General features: G+C 44.8%; 1 protein-coding gene across 1 annotated transcript in view; it reads right to left on the bottom strand.

The window, feature by feature from the left end:
- TACR1 (tachykinin receptor 1) overlaps nucleotides 1–23,855 on the bottom strand; it is a 56,796-nt gene that overhangs the window by 20,350 nt on the left and 12,591 nt on the right. The window contains exon 2 of the mRNA XM_035118867.2: nucleotides 12,815–13,009. Coding sequence (XP_034974758.1) covers nucleotides 12,815–13,009 — 195 coding nt within the window. The remainder of the gene's footprint in view (nucleotides 1–12,814; nucleotides 13,010–23,855) is intronic.

Genomic DNA, 23,855 nt, shown 5'->3' with positions numbered 1-23,855 from the left:
AAATTGTTCAGCAAGAGTGAGCACAACAGTATTTTAGTATGGAAATTTGTTCCTATATGTTTAGTTCTAGATATCCCCTTCTTTTATTTTATTTGGCATCCATTATAATATTTTGCTGTATTATATATATAAATAATTATATTCAAATAAATAAATACCCAAGATTTCTAGCAGAGTGAGTGATTAAAGCAATTTCTCAAACTTGGGTCTCCAGCTGTTGTTGGACTACAATTCCCATCTTCCCCGACCACTGGTCCTGTTAGCTAGGGATCATGGGAGTTGTAGGCCAAAACATCTGGAGGGCCGAAGTTTGGGGATGCCTGAATTAAAGGGAAGGGTTTGCTATTCAGAATGCATTGCAGGGAATAAAAGACCTTTTGGGTCCCTTCCAACTCTACAATTCCATAATGTAGATGTATCCAGAGAGAACCAACAGCTAAAAGCTTGTAAAATATGACTATGGAAAATGCTACAGAGTGAATATGAATGCTACCTTATATTGTGTAACTCAGAGCTGTCACTTCTTGGAGTAATGTATAATTTCTGCAGCCTTCCCCCCCTCTAATCTGTATCTGAAATTCTTTGAAAATCTGAAAATCTGAAATTCTTTCAGCCACCTTGCCTCTGGGACTTCATTGCCCAAGACATCTTACCTGTCCTTGGCATTTTGCAAACCTTTCTTTCTCAAGGAGCCATGTGACGTTTGGCTCTTAGACAGTCAGACAACATCCCATTCCCTCACACAAACTTGACTACAAGCATTCTGACAGCTTTGTTCTCTGGGAACAAGCACTCCCAGTCTGTCATACCAACTCAGCCAGTCCATGTCAGAGGCTTCCCTAGCACAGTATCAATTATCAGCACAGGCAAAAATAAAGGAGGACATAGAAGAGTGAAGAATGCTACTTGGGGTTTCAGTAAAGCAGGACCTGGAGTCATCTACAACAGTAAAAAGCTACTGAAGTCAAGGAGGATTAAAAAAAACTTTATTCAAATTCTAACCTACATAATTCATTTTTTGTACTTGATTCCACCTCCGCTCCTGATTCTAATATACTCCCTTGGGGGAGAATGGAGAGAGCCAAAAGGAAGCATGTCAATTTCCAGGGACAGGTTGCTGCGCTCTAAATCAACAAGTTTTATGCTTTCATTGACCACCTTATTGACATGCCATCCAGTGCAGCCAGCTTTCTGCTTTCTGCCTGAGAGAATATGATACCTTAATTAAACCAATGGGTTTTTTAGATTTTAGCAAGTTATCAGCCTCAGTCTCTGCTTGGAGGCAGAGTGCGAATCTAATGCCTGTTATCAAGCTGGAGGCCTTCACTGTCACATTAACGAACAGATTATGCTTTGCATTCATAAATATGTAATGAAAGGACACTGCAATGACTTCAGCATCCTCCACATGGCAGAAATGTTCTTCATCTTGTCCTCCGATCAAACTGAGGAAGTAATGGGTATGTACCGGTCACAGCTGGGGGCATGTCATGAATTTCAACCCCAGAATATCCTCATCTGTGTCTGTCTAAAGGGCTCGTACACTGCACCTGCTTTCCTGGTGACCTGCATCTAAAATCAAGGACCACAGATGGAAATTTCAAATCATTTGACATTGCTTTCAGATACAGGACTTTAACTGCAGTCTGGTCACAGAGGCAACTCAGAATCAGCAAGCGATGAGAGAATTTCCTGAAGTGAATTATGTATGTGGCATGAGGAACGTACTAGCTCTGTGCATGTTGAGACAAAATCCCCTTTGAGTTGAGTAAATAACTGTGACAATTCACTTCAATGGAAGGTTTTCTTGTACAGGAGTTATGATGACATGACAGAAAACTGTGAAGCCAAGATTTTTTTGTTCCTATGTCACTTCCAAAAGTTACACCAAATTTCATCTTTCTTTGTGTTACCTGCAAATAATATTTTTAGAGAGCACAGGAGGAATGGATGCAATGGTGTGCCAGTCTAGACTTCCATGGGGCTTATTTCTGCACATCACCTTATCAGCAAAGTTGGCATGATATATAATATCCCCCCAATTGTTAAACTATTTTAGCTCTGGTACAAGTCTTGACCATAAATGTGTTCTGGAAGGGATAGGTAAATATTCTGACCTCTTAACAGTTAAAGCAAAGATCACCATACTAATCTTGTGTTATCAGCAAATTTTAATTATCATCTCTCAAACAAAAGCACCATCCACATACTCTGTCACTTTCATTTCATGTAATAAACCAACCTCTCTCCTTTCCTCTTGTGCATGAACTTCTTGGGGCATAAGGTTAAGGGTAAACATGTATTCATGATAGACACACACTAACTCCAGCAACAAGATCCCAAACCTCTCAGGAGTGTGTGTAGCAGTACAGATAGAAGCACAGAATTGTAGGGTTATCTAGTCCTCGAGTTCCAAGACACACATGTAGGTTCAGACACACAGCTTGTAACATGGGCTGGATCTCATCTGTGAATAATTGTTTCATACCCATGTCATGATTCAAGCTCATCATGAAATGAGCTTGAATAGCTCTGAACACCTGTCTTCAGGTACAGTACTTCAAGGTAGCTTCCTATTTCTATTCTTCTTGACTGCCATGCTAAACAAGCAGTTTTTTTTAAAAAAAATGTGATTCAATTGAGATGTAGATTTTTCTTCTTTTTAAAACCAGCCTTCCTTTCAGAACCATCTTTGCCTGAAATGACCCTGCTGTCAAAAACCTACAAGTTCTTGATCAAGTTTTTATGAAATGAGTGCCAAGCTCTCTCTCAATGCACACTTCTTGCCTGAATGGAACCTGTTTGTGGTGATGTCATCTCTCTCTCTCTCTCTCTCTCTTTCTCTCTCTCTGCAGTCAAATTGTGGGAGGGAGAGGGTGTCTCTCAAACTAGGATTTCCAGCAGACTCCCACGCCTTGCCTCCTGCACCCCCACTGCTTTGTTCACCTACAAGCCTGGGAGGATGTCTGGTCTGGGTCCTGCCATATCTGTCAGCCTCAGCATTCAATCAGCTGACCCTAAGGGTCAGTCCCCAGGGCACCTGGCTCTAGAAATCTAGGGCTTCAGAACCTGCCCTGGATTTCAGAAGCTAAACAACATATTGGCAGTGCATTGACTCTGTCTACACCCGCCTCCTTTCCCTGAAAAGCCTTGAATTGGGACCCAAATCATACTTTGAGTCACATAAGCATTGGATCATAATGCTTAGTCCGAGTTAGTGGCCTGGGTGCTGCCCTGGAAATAATCTGCAGTTGCCAAACTGTCTCCAAAGGCAGCCTAGTGTATAACACATTGCAGCAGTCTAACCAGGAAGTTGGCAGAGGAGGACTCCTTTGGGGGAATGTGGAGGGTATAAATCTAAGAAAAAACAACAACCTCACTCAGGTCCTGGTTTATCAACATTTGCTATGTGAAAATTCACTTAATCTGAACACAAGGAATTAGTATCCAAACCTTGCTATATGCACAGCAGATTCAGATATCCAGAGACCATTTTTTACTTCCTTGTTTGCCCTTTCCTGGTTAGCTGAGGAAAGGAGGGAGGGAGGGAGGGTGAGTATTTGGACAAATCAGAGAGGATTTTCCTGTTTGTTTGTTTGTTTTGCTTTTGGGGGTCAAAATTTCATGGTCTGGAATGCATTAGAAAATTTCCCATAGGATTTGCAAAGATATACCATAACCATGATAACAAATGTTGGAGATGTAAGAAAGAAGTAGGCTCATTTTACCACATGTGGTGGACATGTCCACTAGTGAATGACTTCTGGAATAAGATTTATAATGAACTCAAGAAAGTGTTGAAAAACACATTTGTTAAGAAACCAGAAGCATTTCTAGTGGGCATTGTAGGGAAGGAAATTCCAAAGAAGAATGTATTGTTTTTTATGTATGCTACGACGGCAGCGAGACTTTTGATTGCTAAGAACTGGAAACTACAAACATTACCAACGATTGATGACTGGCAGATGAAGATGATGGAGTTTATGGAACTGGCTGAGATGACCGGAAGAATCCGCAACCAGGGAGAGGAAGCGATGGAAGAAGAATGGAAAGATTTTAAACTGTATTTTAAAAAATATGCTAAAGTAACATATTAGATCAGAAATTAAGATGTAAATAAACTGTGGAATTTAGGAATATGTGATATGAAAGTTAAAAAGTAAGTAGGTAAGGTGATGAAAATGATTTAGAAGTTGCTAATTATAAATGTGTTAAAGAACCACAGGGAGGGAAGCCCGAGGAGGTCCCATAAACCATGTGAGATGATATGAGAATTGTTATTATATATGTTTTTCTTTTTCTTTTCTATTCTATGTGTTTACTTTTTCTTTTTTCTTATGTATTGTTGTTATTTTTTTGAAAACACTAATAAAAATATTATTTAAAAAAGGAGAAAATTTCCCATAGGAATCAATGGAAAGAATCAACTCGTTATATGAACACTTGACCCAAGGAACAATTTCCAGGGTTGTCCTCATCTTTCCTCACAGTGAATCACAACAGGAGCAGCAGCAACAACTACTACTGCTATGATTATTGCTTCCAATGCTACCATTGTGGTGCCTTACACTGCTTAGAATTGTGGAGTTGGAAGGGTACCAAAGGGTCCTCTCGTATGACCCCCATTCAAACTTACCTGGATTCACTTAACATAAGGCACATAACTACTTCTCTGTGTGTGTGTCCTGAACATGCAGTGCCCATAGATGGGAAGATGAAGCTACTCCTGGGAATAAAGAGACCGGTTTCACCTACCCCTAATAAAGATCACATTATAAAGCTCAGCATGCAAAAGAAGAGGACATGGCTTCAATCCAGACCACTGCCTGCTTCTGCTGGGAGCACACATGTTGTTGTTTAGTCATTTAGTCGTGTCCGACTCTTCGTGACCCCATGGACCATAGCACGCCAGGCACTCCTGTCTTGCACTGCCTCCCGCAGTTTGGTCAAACTCATGTTCGTAGCTTCGAGAACACTGTCCAACCATCTTGTCTTCTTTCGTCCCCTTCTCCTAGTGCCCTCAATCTTTCCCAACATCAGGGTCTTTTCCAAGGATTCTTCTCTTCTCATGAGGTGGCCAAAGTATTGGAGCCTCAGCTTCACGATCTGTCCTTCCAGGGAGCACTCAGGGCTGATTTCCTTCAGAATGGATAGGTTTGATCTTCTTGCAGTCCATGGGACTCTCAAGAGTCTCCTCCAGCACCATAATTCAAAAGCATCAATTCTTCGGCGATCAGCCTTCTTTATGGTCCAGCTCTCACTTCCATACATCACTACTGGGAAAACCATAGCTTTAACTATACAGACCTTTGTCGGCAAGGTGATGTCTCTGCTTTTTAAGATGCTGTCTAGGTTTGTCATTGCTTTTCTCCCAAGAAGCAGGCGTCTTTTAATTTCGTGACTGCTGTCACCATCTGCAGTGATCAAGGAGCCCAAGAAAGTAAAATCTCTCACTGCCTCCATTTCTTCCCCTTCTATTTGCCAGGAGGTGATGGGACCAGTGGCCATGATCTTGGTTTTTTTGATGTTGAGCTTCAGACCATATTTTGCGCTCTCCTCTTTCACCCTCATTAAAAGGTTCTTTAATTCCTCCTCACTTTCTGCCATCAAGGTTGTGTCATCTGCATATCTGAGGTTGTTGATATTTCTTCCGGCAATCTTAATTCCGGCTTGGGATTCATCTAGTCCAGCCTTTCGCATGATGAATTCTGCATATAAGTTAAATAAGCAGGGAGACAATATACAACCTTGTCGTACTCCTTTCCCAATTTTGAACCAATCAGTTGTTCCATATCCAGTTCTAACTGTAGCTTCTTGTCCCACATGGAGATTTCTCAGGAGACAGATGAGGTGATCAGGCAGTCCCATTTCTTTAAGAACTTGCCAAAGTTTGCTGTGGTCGACACAGTCAAAGGCTTTTGCATAGTCAATGAAGCAGAAGTAGACGTTTTTCTGGAACTCTCTAGCTTTCTCCATAATCCAGCGCATGTTTGCTATTTGGTCTCTGGTTCCTCTGCCCTTTCGAAATCCAGCTTGCACTTCTGGGAGTTCTCGGTCCACATACTGCCTAAGCCTGCCTTGTAGAATTTTAAGCATAACCTTGCTAGCATGTGAAATGAGCGCAATTGTGCGGTAGTTGGAGCATTCTTTGGCACTGCCCTTCTTTGGAATTGGGATGTAGACTGATCTTCTCCAATCCTCTGGCCATTGCTGAGTTTTCCAAACTTGCTGGCATATTGGGTGTAGCACCTTAACAGCATCATCTTTTAAAATTTTAAATAGTTCAGCTGGAATATCCTCACTTCCACTGGCCTTGTTATTAGCAGTGCTTTCTAAGGCCCATTTGACTTCACTCTCCAAGATTGTCTGGCTCAAGGTCAGCAACCACACTACCTGGGGTGTACGAGACCTCCATATCTTTCTGGTATAATTCCTCTGTGTATTCCTGCCACCTCTTCTTGATGTCTTCTGCTTCTGTTAGGTCCTTACCACTTTTGTCCTTGATTATGGTAATCTTTGTACGAAATGTTCCTTTCATATCTCCAATTTTCTTGAACAGATCTCTGGTTTTCCCCATTCTATTGTTTTCCTCTATTTCTTTGCATTGCTCATTTAAGAAGACCCTCTTGTCTCTCCTTGCTGTTTTTTGGAAATCTGCATTCAGTTTCCTGTATCTTTCCCTATCTCCCTTGCATTTTGCTTGCCTCCTCTCCTCCGCTATTTGTAAGGCCTCGTTGGACAGCCATTTTGCTTTCTTGCATTTCCTTTTCCTTGGGATGGTTTTCGTTTCTGCTTCCTGTATAATGTTACGAGCCTCCATCCATAGTTCTTCAGGCACTCTGTCCACCAAATCTAAATCCTTAAACCTGTTCCTCACTTCCACTGTGTATTCATAAGGGATTTGATTCAGATTGTATCTTACTGGCCCAGTGGTTTTTCCTACTTTCTTCAGTTTAAGCTGGAATTTTGCTATAAGAAGCTGATGATCTGAGTTACAGTCAGCTCCAGGTCTTGTTTTTGCTGACTGTATAGAGCTTCTCCATCTTTGGCTGCAGAAAATATAATCAATCTGATTTCGATGCTGCCCATTTGGTGATATCCATGTGTAGAGTCGTCTCTTGTGTTGTTGGAAGAGAGTGTTTGTGATGACCAGCTTGTTCTCTTGACAGAACTCTATTAGCCTTTGCCCTGCTTCATTTTGAACTCCAAGGCCAAACTTGCCAGTTGTTCCTTTTATCTCTTGATTCCCTACTTTAGCATTCCAATCCCCTGTAATGAGAAGAACATCCTTCTTTGGTGTCATTTCTAGAAGGTGTTGTAGGTCTTCATAGAATTGGTCAATTTCACTTTCTTCAGCACCGGTAGTTGGTGCATAAACTTGGATTACCGTGATGTTAAAAGGTCTGCCTTGGATTCGTATCGAGATCATTCTGTCATTTTTGAGATTGCATCCCATTACAGCTTTTGCCACTCTTTTGTTGACTATGAGGGCCACTCCATTTCTACTACAGGATTCTTGCCCACAGTAGTAGATATGATAGTCACCCGAACTGAATTCGCCCATTCCCTTCCATTTTAGTTCACTGATGCCCAGGATGTCGATATTTATTCTTGTCATCTCCTTTTTGACCACATCCAGCTTACCTCCATTCATGGTTCTTACATTCCAGGTTCCTATGCAATATTTTTCTTTACAGCATCGGACTTTCCTTTCGCTTCCATAGCGAAAGGAAAGGGAGCACACATAGATCAGCTGTTAAACTAGCCTTTAGTATTGAGACACAGCAGCTTGCACATAACAAGCAGTCCTCTCCGTTACAATACATGGGAAGCTCTTGTAAATGGGGGCAAGGGGCTCCATGAAGACAACAGAGAAGGGGCCCCTGAATGAGAGCAGCAAGCTTCACATTTAACAACCATCTCCCGACATTCCCTGTCCCCACCGACCAGTTGATTTATATCCCTCATATTTCACTACAGCAAATAAGAGAGGCAGGAAACAGAATGCTGGAAAGCACTGGAATATCCACAGTGACATCTGAAATCCATTTATAAAAACCAACATCTAAAATGCAAGCTGCGGACTCACTAAAATGCTTCAACTAAGGCAGATAATCAGATTGGTTATGGGAACAATGTTTGCTAAGCACGGAAAGATGGATCATGACGGTAATAAATTGGCTGCCGAGGAAACGAGCCAATTTCTCTGAGCTGAACGAAAATATGATGTCAAAGCAAATGACCTTCTGGTAATGAAAACTGGTAATATCTCCATTTCTGGGGGCAGGGTGTCAGGGGGGACTTGTCTTCAAGCAGAAGACTCTGCGAGAGCAGAGTTGTTTTGGCATCCAAACCAGTGAGCCACAAGTTATGGATGGTGGGGCAGGTCCCCTGAGAAGTAGCCAGGAATCCCAAGCATGATCTTATGTTGATTTAATGGGGCATTAATTTTATTTTCAATAGTATTCATTTACTCATTCATACATTCATTCCATTACATCTTACCACCAAGAAGCTCAAGATTGTTTGTTATTAAACAGGAAAAGAGAGAGCCATTTATACAAACAAACAAACACATAACCACCACCACCACCTGCCCATCTGGCTAGGTTTCCCCAGCCACTCTTAACATAATAAAAGATCAAACTAATAGTCATAATTTTATTATATATTTTATCCTCAGATACCCAACAGACAGTGACAGCCTCAAGGTCTCAGCAAGCTTCATGGCTGAATTTGAACCCTGGTCTTCCAGGTCATAGTCCAACACTCTAAACCCACTGGTTCCCTAAGTGGACAGTGCTGCCCCTTGGGGGACAGTGGGATTCCCTTGGGGGTTTTAAGAGGCAAGGAGGCAGCAGGAAGGTGCTGGATGTATAAATGACTATCAGACTTTGAAAAGTTGGTATACAGACATTCAAATAAACCTGCAGTTTGGGAGCAAGGATAAAACATGCAATGGTGGGAATTCCCCCCAAATCCAACCCTTCTGGAGAGCAGTCCTCCAAGAGATATGCAAAATGACTAAACAGGTATTAGAACTCATCCCAGAACTGGCCCTACTGAACATCTTCCAAGATCATAATGACCACTCACATTACACAGAGCTTATAACCCATCTACTCTCAACAGCCAGAAGACTCATAGCCAGACACTGGAGAGACCTGTCAAGAGTGAACATGGACCACTGGCACCAAATTGTGCGGGAGACAGTTTTAGTACAAAAACTAGCCTACAGACTGAAACTGACACGGGGACAAATAGAAGAGGACTCCTTCACCCCAGCATGGCTTATCACATAAACAGCCCAACAAGACAACAACAAGAATCCACCGACAACATACAAATCAATCGGGCTTCCCTGACCCAACAAGCTCTCCCAGCCTCACAAATGCAAACAAACCCCACTGCAACCACCAACCACAGACAACCAACCACACCTTGGACTCTGCCAACCCTTCTCACTACCAAGGAAATGTAATAAGCAAATAGAAAGAGAGCCTACCCAGTGGACGCTGACACAAAACCCCACACATACACAATACAAAGCCTCACCACCCCGCCTCTCCTCTCCCCTCACCTTATACCAGGCATCCCCAAACTGCGGCCCTCCAGATGTTTTGGTCTACAACTCCCATGATCCCTAGCTAACAGGACCAGTGGTCAGGGATGATGGGAATTGTAGTCCAAAACATCTGGAGGGCCGAAGTTTGGGGATGCCTGCCTTATACTGTAAGGTAAAGGGACCCCTGACCATTAGGTCCAGTCGTGACCGACTCTGGAGTTGCTGCGCTCATCTTGTGTTATTGGCCAAGGGAGCCGGCATACAGCTTCCAGGTCATGTGGCCAGCATGACAAAGCCGCTTCTGGCGAACCAGAGCAGCACACGGGAATGCCGTTTACCTTCCCGCCGGAGTGGTACCTATTTATCTACTTGCACTTTGACATGCTTTTGAACTGCTAGGTGGGCAGGGGCTGGGACCGAGCAATGGGAGCTCACCCTGTCACGGTGATTCGAACCGCCGACCTTCTGATCGGCAAGCCCTAGGCTCGGTGGTTTAACCCACAGCGCCACCCACGTGCTGACTACTATACTCAACACTAATGTCTCACAACAAATGTAACTGATGTGTAAGAAAGACTGTACTTTTGTAAACCAAAAAAATCTTTAATATAAATAAATAAAAATCTAATATAAATAAATAAATAAATAAATAAATAAATGCAATCCTTTCACCAGCTCTCCCCAACCATGTGCTTTACTTATCCATCACCCTGCTTCAAAATATTATGACATATCCACTGACAGTAAAAGTGGCCCTGGTGAACCTCCTTTTGCAAAATTCACAGCTTGCCATGTTTGTGTCAAGAAATTTATCACTGAATTAGCAGCAGTGTGTCCAAATGGGGGAAAGAATGTCTAGCAATCGTATTTTCCTTGGAATCAACCAGCATAAAAGAGGCCAAATTTCTATCTCGGTTGACACAATGCTCATAAACCACTGAGAGCCATTTTAAAGAAGCTGTTATTGTCCAGTCCAAAATGCTCCCAGCACATGCAACACTATCCCTTAGGCTTAGAAGCACCATCTTAAAAAGAAAAAAAGGAATCAGATGTTTACAGAGAATTTGCTGTACAAGTCACACTGGCTTCAAGAAATATAGACAGACAAATGAGACTATGAAATATTCAACTTATCGTACATGAAGCAAAGGAAGTTCTAGAGGAGAAAGAAGGCATTAATCAAAACACCCCAAAGCCTCTTACCAGGACAAGATTGATAAAGCTACATAACTGGACAATGAGCTACAAATCCTGACGTCTGCCATTTTAGCAGGACAGCCAAACCCCCAGCAAGTGTTATTGTTGCAAGGATGACCTCAGTTTCTAAGATGGCTTCGTATTTACATGGAACTGCATGTCAGAAAAAGTCATGCTCCCACAGATTCCCAATCAGGTCAGGTAAAGCAATCGCAGAGAATATGCAACCCTGCTAAACATACTTTGGATCCAAATGGGAACAGTCCACTTTGTGGAGAGTGGCAGTACTGTTTGAACCCAATGGATTTCAGAGAAGATTTGGGATTTCAGAGAAGCTGCTGGATATCATCAGAGTAACTGCAGGAAACAAAGGGCCGAACTAGATGTAGCAATATTCATTACTCAGGGGAAACTGAGGCACTGTAACATGACTGGAGGGCAGGGGTGTAGGAAGAGGGGGGCGATAGGGGCACTCTGCCCTGGGCATCACGATCCCGAGGGTGCCATCGTGGCTACTCCCTCCCACCGGCGCTGGGTGTGCCACCCCCGCGGGCAGCGCACCACGCCCCCAGAACATGCGCCACGCCCTCGCGGGCAGCGCACCAAGCCCCCAGAACGTGCGCCATCCCCGCCCCCGCCTGTTCTCCGTCCCCCGGTGCCGGAGCATGAAGCTCCGCCACTGTGGAGGGTGACCAAGACGATAAAGGGTCTGGAAGCCAAGCCTTATGAGGAACAGTTGAGGGGAGTGAGCATGTTTAGACAGGAGAAGAGACGACTGAAAGGAAATATGAGCGCCATCTTCAAATATCTGAAGGGCTGCACCACATGGAAGATGGAGCGAGCTCGTTTTCTGATGCTCCAGGGTCTGAACGAGTGGAATAAAATGACAAGAAAGGAGATTCTGACTAAAAATCAAGAACTTTCTGACTATCTCAGAAGGTGGTAGACTCTTTTTCATTGGAGGTTTTTAAACAGAGTTTCGATGGCCATCTGTCAGGGATTATTTAGCTCTGATCCAACATTGCAGGGAGTTGGACTAAATCAGTGTTGGCCAAACTTGGCCATCCAGCTGTCTTTGGACGACAACTCCCACCATCCCTAGCTAATAGGACCTGTGGTCAGGGATGATGGGAATTGTAGTCCCAAAACAGCTGGAGGACCAGGTTTGGCCAACACTGGACTAAATGAACCTTGGGGTCCCTGTAATTCTATGACTATGCTGCTCTGATGGGCACAGGGGAAGGTACCACAATTCTGCCAGGTCCTCTTGGCTGTGGTGTGGAAGATGCTGCTTTCTCAGAGTCATCTGAGGGCTCCCCTCCCCTGAGAAAAACTGTGTGCTATCTTTAAAGGGCCTGTAGTCAGTTCTGCAGCCACATGCTTCTACCTGGCTGTAGAGCAAATGCAGCTTCTGGGGTAGCATCCTCAGACTTTGAAGGTGATGGGAGAATCACATCCTCAGGCCAGGAAATGCAGGAGGAGGTGCTGAGGGCTCTGCCCTCCCAAAAAAGATAATGTGACTTATAGAATTGTATGGATTGGAGCCTTTCTCCAGCTGACATTGGGAGCCTGATGCAGAGAGCCTGATGCCACCCTAGGACTTCTTCATGCAGCACACAGATAAACTATGGAACTCGTTCCTACAGGAAGCAGTGATGGCCCCCAACTTGGATGGCTTTAAAAGAGGATTAGACAATTCATGGAGGAGTGGGCTATCAATGGCTATGAGTCAAGATGGCTATGCTCTGCCTTCTTGGTGGGAGGCCGTAATGGTCCTGAATACCAGCAGCTGGAAATCACAAGAGGGGAGTGTGCTCTTGTACTTGGATCCTGCTTGCTGGTTTTCCTTTGGGGCATCTGTTTGGCCACTGTGAGTACAGGATGCTGCACTAGATGGGCCATTGGTCTGATCCAGCAAAGTCTTCTCATGCTCTTATGTCATGTTCTTTGCATCTTCTAGGATAATCAGGACACTGCAGGATTGGGACAATGTCATGAGTTCTCTTCACAACCCAAGGATGATTCTATTGCAAAGGAAACACAAGAACTCACGTTACTCCATAGGTCTGAGTTGTATTTTCTGGCCAATCCACCAGACACACCACTCGGCCAGGGAGATCGGCTGTTGTTGCGTAGTAGCCTTGTGGGAATGACAGCAATAAAGCCAGTAACCAGATGACACAGATGACGACCTTGGTGGCTGAGGCTGATAGCCTTGGTTGCAGCGGGCGGATAATGGCCATATACCTGGAAGAGGGAGAAATTAAAATGTAGGAGCAGAAAGTAAAAAAGGAGAAGGGGCTTCCCCTCCCCCAGATGTCCCCCCCCCAATTCTTTAAGGCCAACTTTGCCAACCTGGTACCCCCAGATGTGTTGCACTGTAACTGCTCTCCACTCCAGGACAGCATGGCCATATGAAGTTAGGATTGATGGGAGCTGTAGTCTAAAGCACCTGGAGGGCACCAGGTTGTGGAAGGCTGACCTAAGGAATGGCGATGTTGGCCATTCACAACAGATAGAAGAAAGTCTTTCTTCACACAGCACATAGTTAAACTATGGCACTTGTTCCCATAGAAGGCAGTGATGGCTCAAAAGAGGATTGAACAAATTCAGGGAGGAGAAGGCTATCCATGTCTACTAGCAAGTGGCTCTGCTCTGCCTCCACAGCAGGAGGCAGCAATGTTTCTGAATATCAGTTGCTGGAAACCACAGGAGGGGAGAGGACTCAGGTCCTGCTAGCAGGTTTCCCACTGGAGCATCTGGTTGGCCCCTGTGAGAGCAGGATGCTGGACTAGATGGGCCCTTGGCCTGATCCAGCAGGCTCATAGTGTTGTTATGATGCAGCCTTACTCAGTCACCCTCTATTTCCTGAGGGGAAATCCAAGGGAACATGGAGTAGGATCTTTTCTGTGTTGGCACCCGTGGTGCTTATTTATTAAATACCAGTGTTTCCTGATCCTGATAGAGGCAGCAGAAAGTTAGCTCACCAATCCCACCTATGCTGTCAGATTGGAACGGTTACCTGTTTTTAAATGTTCCAAAATCTTTATTAAGCCAATACCTGTCTGAGAACAACCAAAATGTCCTAGAATTGTGTGCAAGCTTTTCAGTTCCCCAGAACTCCTCATCAGGCTAGATGAAAGGAAGTTAGGAGCAGGAGTAAAGAGACAAAAATGACTGGTTGTGCAGTCTTCTGTGTCTGCCCAAAGTTCTCTTTAGAAGGAGGAGCAGCAGCTTTTATACCACCCCCCGAAAGAAAAAACCAAAACCATCTACTTAATTTGTATCAAGCTGAAGCCTAGCTAGCGTGTGCTTTTTTGAGAGGAGTGAGCCAGGTGCCTCTGGATCCCCACATAAAAAGAACAGGTGAGCCGCAGCTCAGCAGAGCCAGCCCAAGGCACTTCTCTCTGCTCCATGCAGAGGAGTCAAGCAGACCGGCAGCTGACTAACTGCAACACTGATGAGCAAGCAGCATCCGCTACCTCACCTGAGGCAGCAGGTGAGTTCAGGGTGGCCGGCACAGGCCATGCAGCATTCCCAGGTCTCCCCTCCAACAGAGGGGGGTGGCTGAAGGGAGCTCAGGAGAAGCAAGCAGGGGGCAGCAAACCCCTAGCAGATGCCACCTGAGCCACTTGACTCACCCTAACCAATGGAAGAGCCAGCTGTGCAGTTCAGCAGACCAAAGCATAGCATGAGGATTCGTGGGCACTGGGTTTCTGACTGCATTATAGGAAATAAAGCTTTTCTGAGCTGACGTGCTGTGCAGTGGTATAACCTCCTGAATCCTCCTTGGCAATGTGTCAGCTTAGCCAGTTGCTGCTCTCCTTGACTTGACAGCCAAAGGCTAAAGAGTCACATGAGCGAGATGTCAAGGAAAGGCGGGTGCCACTGCCAAGAAGGCCCTCTGCCTGGTTCCCTGTAACTTCACATCTCACAATGGGGGAAGACCCTCAGAGCCGGACCTCGGTCTCCGGGCTGAACGATGGAGGTGGAGACACTCCTTTAGGTATACAAAGCTGAGTCCATTTAGGGCTTTAAAGGTCACCACCAACAAGAACACCAGAGGAGCCTGCTGGATCAAGCCAACAGCCCATCTAGTCCAGCATCCTGCCCTCATAGTGCCCAACCAGATGCCTTTTTGGAAACTGGAAAGCAAGACCTGAGCACAAGAGCAGCCCTCTCCCTTCTTCTGGCTTCCAGCAACTGGTATTCAGAAGCATTCCTGCATCTGACCATCGAGACATTGCAGAGCCATCATGGCTACCGTGTTTCTCATATTATAAGACATGTCTTATATTTATTTTTTCCTCAAAAAAACACACTATGGCTTATTTTCAAGGGATGTCTTATTTTTTTCCTCCTCCTCCTGCTGCGGCCAGCATTGCTGCTGCGCCTATCACTATGTCTTATTTTCAGCGTATGGCTTATACCTGCGGGACCGCCTCTCCCGGTATGACCCACAGAGGACATTACGGTCCACAAATAATAACATATTGGAGATCCCGAGTCACAAGGTGGCTAGGCTGGCCTCGACCAGGACCAGGGCCTTCTCAGTACTGGCCCCGACCTGGTGGAACGCTCTGTCCCAGGAGACTAGGGCCCTGCGGGATTTGTCATCTTTTCGTAGGGCCTGCAAGACAGAGCTGTTTCGTTTGGCCTTCGGACTGACGCAGTCTGACCCCACGGTTACCCTCCCCTAAGGTTTTATTTATAATGGTTTTATCTTATTCGTAGATTTTTAATTTTAAAATTGAATTTTAACATTGTATTATTCTGTTGTTTTAACTGAAATGTTTCTTTTATATTTGTGTTGATATTATTTGTTGTTAGCCGCCCTGAGCCCGGTCTTGACTGGGAAGGGCGGGGTATAAATAAAAATTATTATTATTATTATTATTATTATTATTATTATTATTATTATTATTATATTCCTTGAATGCTTAAAAATCCTGCTATGTCTTATTTTATGGGTATGTCTTAAAATATGAGAAACAGGGTAGTAGCCACTGTTAGCTGTATCCTCCTCCATATATTTGTCCAACCCTCTATTTGGTCATCAGCATTGCCTCCTGTGAGAGTGAGCTCCATAGTTTAACTATGCGTTGGGTGAAGAAGTACTTTTTTATTATTTGTCCTCAATCTTCCAGCATGCCCAGCTGTTCTTCTGCATTCTGCCCAGGGTGGCAAACACATCCACAATAAAAACTTTCCACAAAATAAAACATCCACACACACAAAAGCTTTCTAAAAGCAGTTATAACATTCTAAACACAATCACAGGTTAGGAAACCTACTTTCTAAACAAAGTGACTCTGAGCAAGAATCTTCCATTGGACCTTAATAGATGGTGGGAGCTTAGGTGTCAGACTCATGTTGGGTGATGGTTTGGAACACACAGTTACAGTGACCGTTACCTGTCCAACCTCCTCAGCAGTGATCTGCACCTGCTCAATGATGGGAACAGGCAGGGCCCCACCTTCCAGAGGATTCCAGCTCTTGAGCTATGAGTGAATAGAGCTAAATTTATCAGCAGCACTGAAACAGAATGGGCCCAATGCCAAGCACGAAAGCTTAACACTCCAGATATTTCCTCCTCAAGTAAAAGAGGAACGACACATAAGTGACACCACTTTTTCTTATTTTACTATTACATTGTGGCTTTTCAGATATTTCCATGACAACAAAGCATTTCTCAAGTTCAACATGGCACCCAGATGGTCTTTGGCACAAGAGGAAAACAATTGGAAGAAACTGAGTTGCTTGTTGTTTTCCAAAGGGTGACTGTAGAGCTAAAAGAAGGTGGCTCATCCCAGCCTCAATGGAGGCAAGGAGAATGGCACAACAATAAGCACACCTGACATTTTTATGAGATGCCATCCATCCCAAAGGGTCCTGAAATGTTCACAGACAAAAGGCTACATGTAAAGGCTATTTGTACACAGGGGTGATCAAGAATGAGCAGACTAAACTCCACCACACCCATCACAAGTGCTGGAACATCTAGACCAGAATCCTGTTCTCACAGTGGCCAACCAGATGCCTGTGGGAAACTCTTAAGCAGGATTCAAGCACAAGAGCCCCATCCCCTCCTGTGGTTTCTGGCGACTGGTATCCTGAACTATTTCTGCCTCCAGCTGCAAAAGGAGAGGCCCGAGATTGTGTGAGAAATTTAGCAAGTATTTGCAGCAGCCTTCCCCAACCTGGTGCCCTCCAGACGTTTCTGCATCCAATTCTCATCAGCCCCAGGCAGCATGGCTGTGCTCCCATTGGCCCTTCTGCCATATGGTTGTGCTGGCTGGGGCTGAGGGGAGTTGATGTCCAAAAACATCTGGAGGGCAGCAGGTTTCCAAAGGCTGACCTATGGTTTTCTATGCTGGTGGTGCTGGATGCACACACAGTCTTGGAAATATAAAACATCTATACAGTATATATAAAACTGTAGTCTGTGCGTGTCTGTGCGTACGTTCCTCTCTAATGTTCAACCAAACTGCTTGACCAATACCGCTGAAATTTGGACACCTAGTCAAATGTGACTACCAGATCAAGCTCAGACCGTTTTCAAAGACAGATGTGACATAAAACCCCAAAAACCACCTGCTACAAAACACACTGATCAGATAAAAGTGCATGCTGGGAAATAGAACGGAGAAGCAGCGTCTCCATTGGCTGCAGACAATCGGTGACATCACAAAATTCCACAGCAACCAACTGAAAACAGGCCTTTCGCAGACTAGGCCATTTCCAGACTAGGTCCAGTGGAGGTAGGGCCTTGCCTGGGGGGGTGGGATGGGGGGCGGAATAGGGGGCAGGGATAGGTAATGGGTCAGAACAAGATGGGGAGAGACACAGGCATGAACCCGGGGGTGGGGGAGGGGGGACAGGGACAGGTAATGGGTCGGAACAGGGTGGGGGGAGACCCTGAGTCAGGCACAGCAACGCGTGCCCGGGCCAGCTAGTTAGTAGAATAAAATCTTCATGAGGAAACTGTGTGATGCTTCGTTAGAGGTTACTGCTGAAATGTCAGGAGAGGGAGAGCACAAAACGAGCAAGTCCCTTTTCCCTTGTCATGCAATCAGTTTCTCATGAAAGTTACGAGTTGTGGAATGGGCCATCGCTTGTGTGCAAACTACAGAAAAGGAAACAATTGAAAGTCAGCTGTGATGAACAGCCTTTTTAAGCCACTGGGAGAATTTTTACAGCCTGACTCCCATGCCAAATTTATAGGCTATCAAACTGGGGAACAGCCTCACGCAGCAGCCATCCAATTAAATTATGAAAGCCCAGCCCTAAATGGACTTAGTCATAAGTCCCCTTGATTTCCATGGTGTTGACTCAAGAGGAAGTGCACTGGGAATCGCAGTCAAACACTCCCGAGGCATATTCCACACCAGCTGTGCATCATTTAATTACCGGTATGTCTGCTGCTTGAAATGTTCTCTGAATATTTGGGGAGAGAAGTCACAGCACACAGCTGAACCCTGAAGCGTTTTTCACTCCTTTGCCAGGGCCTTGCAAAAGAAGAAAAAACCTCTCACAACAAGCTCAGACTCCATTAGGCCAAGAGACCTCACAATCCAGACGTGCCCAGGTCCTGAATGCTGCTTTCATAGAATCATATAGTTGGAAGGGGTCCCTAGGGTCATCTAGTCCAACCCCCTGCAATGCAGGAATCTCAGCTAAAGCATCCATGACAGATGGCCATCCAACCTCTGCTTAAAAACCTCCATTGAAGGAGAATCCATTACCTTCTGAGGTAGTCCATTCCACTGTCAAACAGCTCTTACTGTCAGAAAGTTTTTCTGAATGTTTAGTCAGAATCTCCTTTCTTGTAACTTGAAGCCATTGGTTCGAGTCCTACCCTCCAGAGCAGGAGAAAACAAGCATGCTACCCCTCCCATGTGACAGCCCTTAAGATATTTGAAGATGGCTATCATACAGTGGAACCTCGGTTTATGAACACCTCGGTTTACGAATTTTCGGTTTACGAACGCCGCGGACCGTCTGGATTAACCCACTTTCCATTACTTTCAATGGGAAAGTTCGCTTCAGTTTATGAACGCTTCAGTTTATGAACAGACTTCTGGAACCAATTGTGTTCATAAACCGAGGTCCCACTGTATCTCCTCTCAGTCTCCTCTTTTCCAGGCTAAACATACCCAGCTCCTTCAAGAGGTCTTCGTAAGGCTTTGTTTCCAGACCCCTGATCATCTTGGTTGCCCTCCTCTGCACAGCTTCCAGCTTGCCAACATCCTTCTTAAATTGTGGTGCCCAGAATTGGACACAATATTCCAGGTGTGGTTTGACCCAGGCAGAATAGAGTGGTACTATTACTTCCCTGGATCTGGACATTAGACTTCTGTTGATGCAGCCTAAAATCACATTAGCTCTTTTTTGCTGCTGCATCACCCTGTTGACTAATGTTAAACTTGTGCTGCACTAAGACCCCTACCAGTGTTTCCCAATCTTGTGCCTCCAGCTGTTTTCGGACTACAATTCCCATCATTCCTGACCACTGGTCTTGCTAGCTAGGGATGATGGGAATTGTAGTCTCAAAACATCTGGAGGCACAAGGTTGGGAAACACTGCCCTAGACCCTTTTCACATTGAGTTTCAACCCTTCCCTTTCTTCTGCTGCCCTCTTCCGCCTCTCCTGCTGGGATTCTCAACCTCAGGTTTCCTCTTGCACCTTTTGAAATGTTCTTCAAGACTTAACTTTTCCCCTCTGGTTTTTCCTCCTTCATATTTGTCTTTCATTTACATATTTTTATTGTTTACCGGGGCCTTTAATAAAATAAGAAGAGCACCTGCTGGATCAGGCCAATGGCCCATCTCACCCAGCACCCTGTTCTCTCAGTGGCCAACCAGATGCCCCAATGGGAAGCCCACAAGCACAAGAGCAACTCTCTCCTCCTGCAGCTTCCAGCAACTGGCATTCAGAAGCATTACTGTCTCTGACCATGGAGGCAGAACACAGGCCTCATGGCTAGTAGACATTGATAGCCTTCTCCTCCATGAATCTGTCCAATCCTCTTTTAAAGCCACCCAAGGCTTCAGATGTGAGCCATTTGTTTTAACCATTTAAGCTACTTTTTGTGCTGACAGTTAATGCAGCTGGAATTATTGTATTGCTGTTATTGTATTGAGAATGGGGCTTATTTTACCCCCCCCCCCAAGATGTTTTCATGATAGGTGCTTGAGAAATAAAAGGGCATCCTCTCTTTCCTCGGATCCTTTTTCTTCCCATCCAAAATGTCTATGATGACTCACACCCATCTCTTCTGTTGCTGCCTCCTCAGAGCTTCAGTGGGTGGGCAGAGCATCTCCAAGTGGAGCACTGCACATCCCAGAAATGTGGGGGTGGACTCAATGGCGACAAAGGATCCATGCCCAATTGTCAGGGAGAAAAAGCCACAGAGGTGTGGGGTGTGGGGGTGTCCCCAAGCAGGGAACCAAAGGAGAGCCAAGAGGCCTGAGGAGCTTACAATCTAAAACAACACAGCAGAAACACTTGGAAAATCAGGAGCCAGAAATCAAGCAAGAGTGCAATGAGCAAGCTAGTGGGGAGGAGAGATGGACAAAAGGTCACAGAGTGGATAGGACAGCAAATTCTAGGAGACTGGAGGGGGGGCTGAACACATAATAATAATAATAATAATAATAATAATAATAATAATAATAATAATAATAATTTAATATTTGTACTCCGCTCACTTGGCTGGGTTTCCCCAACCACTCTGGGCGGCTTCCAACAAAAATTTAAAATACATTAAAATGTCACACATTAAAAACTTCCCTGAACAGGGCTGCCTTCAGATGTCTTCTAAATGTCAGGTAGTTATTTATCTCTTTGACATCTGATGGGAGGGTGTTCCACAGGGCGGGCGCCACTACCGAGAAGGCCCTCTGTCTGGTTCCCTGTAACCTCACTTCTCACCATGAGGGAACCACCAGATGGGCATTAAGAGTGATAGAGAGGAGAAAGGGAAGAGTGTGTGCTATGAAGAAATGGTTCGGAACATAAGAAGAGGCTGCTGGATCAGGCCAATGGGCCATCTAGCCCAGTATCTTGTTCTCACAGGGCTCCCAGATGCCCTAAAGAGAATCTGAGCATGCAAGTACTCTTCCCTCCTGTAAGGGGAACTGCAACTGTGGAGACAGAGCAGAGCCATCCTGGCTAGGAGCCATCGATGGCCCTCTCCTCCAAGAGTTTGTCTCATCTTTTAAAGCCACCCAAGTTGGTGATCATTCCTGCCCCTTGTGGGAGGGAGTTTCCGTGCAGCATGAAGAAGTGCTTTCTTTTCCTGGGAGAAGGTGTGAATATGTGGGAAAGAAAGGGGCTGATGGAGATATCATGGAGGAGAGTAAAAAAGTGTTGAGGTGCTATAAACATGAGTGAAAAGAATGGAATTCAGGTGGTGGCAGTGAAAGACCTGTGAGTCTGTGACTGATGGAGGAGCTGTCAGAGGAGTCATTTGGCAAGCTCTGACTAGGAGAGAAGAGTCCTAAGGGAACATTGATGGGTCTGAGGGCTTTTTCTACAGGGTCAGGCCTGTTAAGTATACGGTAATTGGTTTAATTCACACAGAAACGGGAAAATGCTTATGTGTATTAATGAAGGTTTAACATGGAGAATAACTAAATGTATATTAAAAAAATTCCTTCAGTAGCACCTTAAAGACCAACTAAGTTTTTATTTTGGTATGTATCTGACGAAGTGTGCATGCACACGAAAGCTCATACCAAAATAAAAACTTAGTTGGTCTTTAAGGTGCTACTGAAGGAATTTTTTTATTTTGCTTGACTCAGACCAACACGGCTACCCACCTGTAACTAAATGTATATTGCTACCATTTGGGTCTTTTCACAGTAGCTTTCTAAGTGGTTGCTAAGCTCCTTAAAGGGTTAATGATTGCGTGTTGATTGGCTCTAAACTGAATGCAATCTTTGATCACTGTGATGAGGCTGTTGACTTGCAAATTCGCCATCTTGAAAGGGTGGTGGCTTTAGTCTTTCTCTGAATGCCGCACAGAACAAAAGGATGTCAATGGCTCTCCAAGAGCTGGAATAGGGGATAGAGAGAGACACCTTTTAATTATTGGAGTTATTTCTAAGATGCTAGGCCTGTGCTGGACAGCACAATACATTGTATAGATATGTTGGATGTATCATTTGATGTTTCTGTTTCGTTTTGGAGATTTCAGTAATATCTAATGTGTCTGGACAATGCTTCATTTCCAAAAGGAGTCAAGGCTTTCCTCCCCCTTCCTCCCCCAGCTGCTACCTATGGTAGGAGAAAAATAGCTGAAATGTGTGTGTATAAGGGGATGAGCTGGAAGAAGGCTGGGAGCTGGAGACACAGAGACCTGCTTGCTGTGTGCTGGATCCAAAGTTGTGACCAATGGAGAGGCAAGATCTGTTGGGGTGTTAATGCTGTGAGTCCCTCCACCTTATATGTGTGCAATAAAACCATATATAAAAGCACCATCGTCTCCTCATTCCAAGGAAACCAGGACTGGGTAAGTGGCTAGAGCCCTGGCATTCTCTCACCACTCAGAGATTGGGGTGGCATGTAACAGCATGTCTCTGGTGCCTGATGATGAGAAGAGCCTTGATCTCATCAGAGTGAGAGGGTCACTAGTTGTCCCTGGCATAGAAGAGACATGCTGGTGCTCTGGAGACACTTGGAACCCCCAGAGATGAAGAGGGGAAACTGTTTCTCACAACTAGCATGTTTCCTTGTCCTTCCTTATTTCCAATCAACAGTACAGAGGAAAGATCCCAAAATACCCTGATCCCTAATCCAGTGGGAGCAATAAACCAATCTGTCACTGGTCCTTCAAGGCCAAAGAGAACCAAGCAGGATGGCATACATAGTGCTCTTGGTTTCCTTCAACAAAAGCTGGGGGAAGGCTTCTGTTTCCTGCATTTGTCTAAGGAAAATAGTCAACCCCCCCTTTTTTTTAAAAAAAAGCAGCAATAATTAGGTGGCAATGGCATTGTGCTTTAGTGGGTTTAGTGTGAGATTCACAGATGGTATCTCACAATGACTCTGCAGAGCGGTCAATATTTCTGCTCTGAATATAATCTGCTCTAAACCCTGAGATACAGTAATCCATTTCAGCCAAGAATGCTTGTTCTCAGTCACCTTCTCCAAAAAGGGGAAACCTGTCACTGGGCATTAGTTGTCACAAACCAGTCCAAGGTGGTTGTATCAACACCTCTTTTAAGATGTCAACAAGTAACTCATCAGGATATACTGACATTTTTGCTGGTCGCTGCTCATTAAATGTTGGCTTTCTATAACAGGCCTGTTGATAGACTCAGGTGTAGTCTGCTGCTGTGGCTGAGAAATTGACCTGTCCAGTCAAGGCAGTCGGAGGCAAGATCCAGGGCCAGCCCACCCATGAGACCAAGGGAAGCAGCACACTTCAGGCAGAAGAATCCCATGGGACTGCCCTGCCTTTATTCTTTTGCAACCCCTGGCATCCATTTATCTCCCATATGAGACACAACAATCAATCACCACCCTAGAGAGACACTTATTGCATTAGAGACTTTAATATTTATCATAAACTTGGTTCCACCTTTAAGCTGCTGTTACGCTTGTTTCCCTGCTATTGTTGTTGCTTATTACATGTGAAAAAGCAATAAAAAGATACTTTTTTTAAAAGGATGTGTCAATCCTGGACCCAGACAGCCATCCCCCCCCCCCCAAGGCATGCCTTAATAAACCAAGAGGTGCTAAGTTTGAGGGAGGCGCCTTGTCCACATCCTCAGGCTGCATCAGCTGAAACTGAGCCCATGATGTCAAAGATGCTGTTGTGCTAGAGATTGCTGTAAAGTCAAGATTCCTAAGGAGGCGAGTTCAAACAAAGGCTTCTGAAGGGTCTAAATCTTCACTGTGAGCCTTTTTTTAGCAGAGGGCTAAAAATCTCTGCAACATTAATATGACAGGCAATTCCTAGGCTTGGCACTGTCAGTAGAAGCGCAGGAGGGGCTGGGGGCTAGGAGGACCTTTTACCTGCTTAGGCTGATTTGCCAGTTGCAACCTTATCTAGAAAAAGCAGAGCTTACCACAATCTTGGGCTATGTC

The sequence above is a fragment of the Zootoca vivipara genome, chromosome 6, assembly GCF_963506605.1.
Source record: "Zootoca vivipara chromosome 6, rZooViv1.1, whole genome shotgun sequence".
NCBI lineage: Eukaryota > Metazoa > Chordata > Lepidosauria > Squamata > Lacertidae > Zootoca > Zootoca vivipara.
The sequence above is the reverse complement of the archived record's forward strand: the minus strand, read 5'-3'. Positions and strand labels throughout refer to the sequence as shown.